The following is a 6,224-nucleotide window of genomic DNA, read 5'->3' on the forward strand; positions in this document are numbered from 1 at the left end:
GGAAAAAAGAGTCAATTTCAAACTGATGATCTTCTATTAATATGTACCTCATATAAAAGTCCAAGAATAGTTCAAAACTATACAGATAACAAGTCTAACTTTCAACAATGCATTATCTAATAATGATAATAAAAGTACAAACAAGAAAATAAATAAATGGGACTTCATAAAAATTAGAAATGTTTTGTTGGTCAAAAGACCTTAGCAAAAAATAAAATACAAGTTACTGTTTGGGAGAGTATCTTTGGAAAACATATCTGACAAGAATCTACCAATCTCTTTCTATAAAAAAAAAACTCTGATAAACAGCAAAAAGACAACTCAATCATAAAATGTACATGGAACTTGAATATAAATTGCACCAAAAAAAGACATTCAAATGGCCACCAGAAATTCAAGACAAACTCAGAAGATTACATGGAACTATAGATATCACTGCTGACGTCAGATGGATCTTGGCTAAATCCAGAGAAATCCAGAATGAAGTTTACTTGTGCTTTACTGACTATGCCAAGGCATTCAACTGTGTGCACCATAACAAACTATGGATAACATTGAGAAGAGTAGGCTTTCCAAAACACTTAATTGTGCTCATGAGGAACCTGTGTATAGACCAAGAGGTAGCCATTCTAACAGAACAAACAAGGAGAACGTGTACACAGAACAAGGGGATGGTTTAAAATCAGGAAAGGTATGTTAGCTTCTATCCTTTCATTACACTCATTAGTATTCTGAAAAAATAATGCAAGAAGCTCAAGTATTTGAAAAATAACATGGCATCATGATTAGAGGAAAACTCATTAATAATCTTCAATATGCAGATAATACAACTTTGCATGGTGAAAGCTAAGAGGACTTAAAATACTTACTGATGAAGATCAAAGACCACAGCTTTTAGTCTGGATTGCACTTCAATGTAAAGAAAACAAAAATCCTCACAACTAGACCAATAAATGTTGCTGTTGTTAAGTGTCATTTTGTGTGTTCCAACTCATAGCAACTCTATCTATTGATTCTGAGGAACAGCTGGCAGGTTTGAATTGCCGACCTTGCGTTTCAAACCAACCTTGTGGTCCAGTGCATTATCCAGCAGCACCACCAATAAATAACATAATTATTAATGGAAAAAGACTAAAGTGGCCAAAGACTTCATTTTGCTTGTATCCACAATCAACACTCATGGAAGCAGCAGTCAAGAAATGAAATTACATATTGCATTAGGCAAATATGCTGCACAAGATCTCTTTAAAGTGGTGACAGGCAAAGATACCAGTTTAGGACTAAGGTGTGCCTGACTCATATGCATGTAAAAATTGGAAAAGGAATAAGGAAGACTCTGGAAGAACTGACACATCTGAATTATATTGTAGGCAAAGACTAATGCAAAGTACCATGAACTACTTAATGAAGAAACAAATATGTCTTGGAAGAAGTACAGCTAGATGTTCCTCAGAAGAGAGAATGGCAAGTGTTGGTCTCTTGTACTTTGACATGTTGTCAAGCGGGACCAGTCCCTGCAGGTGGACATCATGCTCGGTAAAGCCTAAGTTTAATGAAAAAATGGAGGATGCCCAACAAGATAGAATGACACAGTGGCAGCAACAATGGGCTAAAACATAACAACTGTGACTATGGTACAGGATTGAGCAATGGTTTGTTCTGTCTGCTGTGTATATGTTTGTTATTAGTCAAAACTGACTCAAGGGCACATAACAAGAACATATCGATAAGAAATGTCTTTAAATATACAGTAACTTAGGAAGTAGACAAATTAAACTCAACTGATAATATAGTTAAATTGTTTGTTGTTTGTATTTTAAATATTTAAACACCAGCAGGGTCACCCATGGTGGACAGCTTGCTTCCAGTATAACACAGACTAGTAAGAAGGAGAGGCAGACTACTTCTAAGTGAAAAGTTTATGAATAAATGCAGAACATTACGTGACATATTGTTAGAAGATGAATCCTTCAGGTTGTTAAAACTTCAAAAATAGGACTGGGAAAGTTGCCTCTGTACGTAGAATTGATAATTATATGAATGGAGCAAAGCTGCTAATGGGACACAATTCAAAATGAGAAAAAAAATTACAAATACCAATTAATAATAAGAACATGGAATTATGAAATATAAATATAGGAAAATTGGAGATTTTCAAAACCAAGAAAGTAATGTTTAAATTTTGATAGCTTTTGATCAGATAATCATGGTTTATTATGCCAAGAATGACAAACTAAGGAGGATTGGTGCAGCATTCATCATCAAAAGAACAATTCAAGATCTATCTTGAAGTACAATGCTGTCTGTGAAAGGATGATACACATACACCTACAAGGAAGACCAGTTAATACCACTATTATTCAAATCTCTGCACCAACCACTAAAGTCAGTGATGATGAAATTGAAGAATTCTACCAATTTTGTCAATCTGAAATTATCAAACATGCAAGATGCATTATCAAGATGCATTATAATTACTGGTAATTGGAATTTAAAAGTTGGAAGCAAAGAGGAGAAATAAGTAGTTGGAAAATACAGCCTAGGTGATAGAAATGATGCTGGAGAGTACATGGTAGAATTTCGCAAGATCAATGACTTATTTATTGCAAATTCCTTTTTTAAGACAACATAAAAGGAGACTATACATGTGAACCTCACCAGATGGGATACACAAGAATCAAACTGCCTGCATCTGTGGGAATGATGATGGAGAAGCTTCATATTATCAGCCAAATCAAGCTAAGGACTGACTGTGGAACAGACCATCAGTTGCTCTTATGTAAGTTCAGGCTGAAACTGAAGGAAATTAAAACAAGTTCACAACAGCCAAAATATGACCTTGAGTATATCCCACCTGAATTTAGACACCATCTAAAAAGCAGATATAATGCATTAACCACTAATGACTGAAGACGAGAAGAGCTGTTGGATGACTTCATATTAAATGTAGAAAAGACTGAAGTTGTCAAAGATTTCATTTTGCTTGGATCCACAATCAAAGTTCATGGAAGCAGTAGTCAAGAAATCAAATGGTATATTGCATTAGGCAAATCTCCTGCCAAAGAACTCTTTAAAGTGTTCAAGAACAAAGATATCACTTTGAGGACTAAGGTGTGCTGAACAAAGAGATGGTATTTTCAATTCCTTCATGTGCACATGAAAGTTTGAAAATGACTAAAGAAGATCATAGAAGAATCCATGCATTTTGGTATTTGAGAAGAATATTGAAAATACCATGGACTTCCAGAAGACCAAATAAATCTGTATTAGAAGAAGTACCACAAGACGGCTTCTTAGAATTAAGAAAGTCAAGACTTAGTCTCTCATTCTTTGGACATCTTGTTAGGGATATATATAGAAGGATATCATGCTTTGAAAAATGGAGGGTTAGCAAAAAACAGGAAGACTCTCAATGAGATGGATTGACAAAGCAACAGTAACAATGGGTTCAAATATAACATTTGTGAGGATGGAATAGGACTGTGAATTACCTCATTCTGTTGTACATAGGGTCATTATGTGTTTGTATCTAACACCTAACAACAACAGCAACAAGGATTAAGAGGTATAGGACTAGAAGGTGTGACTCAAGTTATCACTCTTAGTGTTCCTTGGGGGTATGGTCTGAGTCCAATATATAGCAATGTTTTGGCAAAGTTCACTCTCTTGCTGCGGACCCTGTGTATGGCTCACGTCACTCTGACTTGTGGCCTATCATCTGACCTGATTTACTACGACCTGCATCTTTTTGCATCCACAGTCTGTTGTCAATTTGGATTCCTACAGTCCTTGTGTGACACGGTAGGATAAACACTAGACTGCAAGACTGGCAGTTCAAACCCATCAGCCAGTCCTTGGAAATTCTATACAGGGTCACTATTAGTTGGAACCAACTTGATAGCATTTAACAACAACAACAGTCCCTGAGGAGAATCCTCCAAACTGATGTCTAAACTACCAATTTGGGAATTTCCAACCTTCACAGTTTTGTGAGCCATTTCCTTGACACTTGGTAAATTCTGTGAGGCATTGTATCATGTAGCAGAAACCTGACATGTGAGGGAGGAAAGGAATGCTGTGTGATATCAGGGATTAGGGAGTAGTATAACATATTGGGGGAAAACTCACATTTGGGGTATCTTTACTCTAACCCTCATAGGGAACAAACTTTTGCTGATCCTTCTAAAAGAAAATATTCTTGCAGATTGGAACAGACATTTTAATTAAGAGACTATTCAAATGACCAACAAATACATGAAAACCTAGAAACCATTAAGTGTTGGGGCTATAGTGGAGAAACAGGAACCCTCATCCATTGCTACTAGGAATGTATAATGGTACAATGTATAAACCAAGAGTTTGGCAGTTCCTCGAGAATTTGAAAATAGAATTCTCACATAACCTGCCAATCCCAATCTTAGACATGCATCTGGAAGAAGTAGAAGCAGGAACACAAATAGAAATCCGCACACCAATGTTCATTGCAACACCATTCACAATAGTCAAAAGGAGAGGATACAACCAAATATGCATCAACAAATTAATGGATCAAAAATGTAGTATATACAAAAAATGAAATATTACTCAGCTATAAAGAAGACTGAAGTCCTGATGCACACAACAACATGGATGAACCAAGAAAACACTGTGCTAAGCGAAATAACTCAGTCACAAAACGGCAACTATTGTATGATCTCATTTATGTGAGACAAGCAAATATTGGTAAGTGCTATCAAGTCAGTTCCAACTCATAATGACCCTGTATAGAGTTTCCAAGGAGCAACTGAAGGCTTTGAATTATTCTTTACCAGGTGGGTCAAACCAGTGGAAAGAGGAAGTTTTGGTTTAGGAGGCATTAAGTGTATGGTAATGGTGGTGGAATGATTCGGAAAAGACTATCAAGAATTGCCACACAATAATTGATATCACTGAATTATGCATGTAGACATTGTTGAATTGCTGTACATATTGTTGTACATAGTTTTACCACAATAAAAATAAAGGAAGATCAAAAGAAGAATCCTGGATACTAGAAGAACTAGGTGAAGGAAAGTTATTCCTTCTTGAAAAAAAAAAAATAAAAAAAAAAAAAAAAAAAAAAAAAAAAAAAAAAAAAAAAAAAAGAAAAAAAAAAAAAAAAAAAAAAAGCCCACAAAGTGGGGTGTGGGGAGCAATGAAAGCCAGTGATTTTCTCTCTGTCATAGATGATGTGCTTCAATAACTACTTGTCTCTTTTTTTCACAGTCATCTGACATGACAGAATTACAATTGGCCACTCTGCATACAGAGGGAGGGCTCACATAGATTACCCACCTCTTTTCCTTTCCTTTTCCACCCCTCTGGTTTTTTTGTTTGTGTGTTTGTTTGTTTTGCTCTTTTCTCATATGTCAGTTCAACTCCCTTTTGTGATGAAAGTCAATCCATGACTGACCAGGGTCAACTTTGCAGATTTGGATCCAAGCCTGCTCTAGTGAGGTTATTGTATAAAGCTCTTCTCTCAGCTAACAACCTCCAAGTTACCCTGACTGCCTGGAAAATTGGAGATTCCCCAGGGTTTTTGACTGGTTTGGAAACTAGTAAATAAACAAACAGATAAATGGCACCTTTGTTCCTGTGAGTCACAGGTAGGTTTTTGCCACATAGTATGTTTTCTCATCTCTAAAGCCCTTCATGAATTTTCTAGATGACTGTCATAGTTTCTGATGGCTGCTGCTTCTTGTCATTAACCTTGTTTCTTGACATGTCTATTCAACTCTGTCTCACAGTAAACACTCGATCTACTTTTCTATCTATTCCTCTGGAGGACAGAGCCCCAGGACTATCCTTTGTATCTGTTTTTCTTGTTTTCCATATCTCTGTTACAGAGAGTCTCACAGCCTTTTTGCTTAGTCCACCATTTTTTTCACCCCTCACTCAAAGGTTTACAGCTTTGGAAATCTTACACAGAGTCACTATTTTTTTTTTTAAGTCATGAATTGAATGATAGTTTACATGGGAGAACAACACTTTTACACTCATCATTTCATTGCAATGATTGCAATCTCCATGCATAATCATTCAACAGTATTTGCTTCTATTCCATTTTTTATGGGGTGTTTTGGAGGGAGGCAATATGTACACAGAAACACTTAGGAGTAGATTATTATTTAAATAACCAATGGGCACATTCTGAAAGCCCGCCTTCTAGCTACCAGCATACAGCCTTTCCCTTTCCATGAGTGTAT

At 36.1% G+C, this 6,224-nt stretch overlaps 1 protein-coding gene across 1 annotated transcript in view; it reads left to right on the forward strand.

Moving 5' to 3' along the window:
* The first annotated feature begins 4,625 nt into the window (after nucleotides 1-4,625).
* The window catches only part of LOC102810830 (chromosome unknown open reading frame, human C7orf72), a 152,196-nt gene continuing 150,597 nt past the window's right edge, over nucleotides 4,626-6,224 (forward strand). The window contains exon 1 of the mRNA XM_006875288.1: nucleotides 4,626-4,722. Coding sequence (XP_006875350.1) covers nucleotides 4,626-4,722 — 97 coding nt within the window. The remainder of the gene's footprint in view (nucleotides 4,723-6,224) is intronic.

The sequence above is a fragment of the Chrysochloris asiatica genome, unplaced genomic scaffold (genome assembly GCF_000296735.1).
Source record: "Chrysochloris asiatica unplaced genomic scaffold, ChrAsi1.0 scaffold00317, whole genome shotgun sequence".
Lineage (NCBI taxonomy): Eukaryota > Metazoa > Chordata > Mammalia > Afrosoricida > Chrysochloridae > Chrysochloris > Chrysochloris asiatica.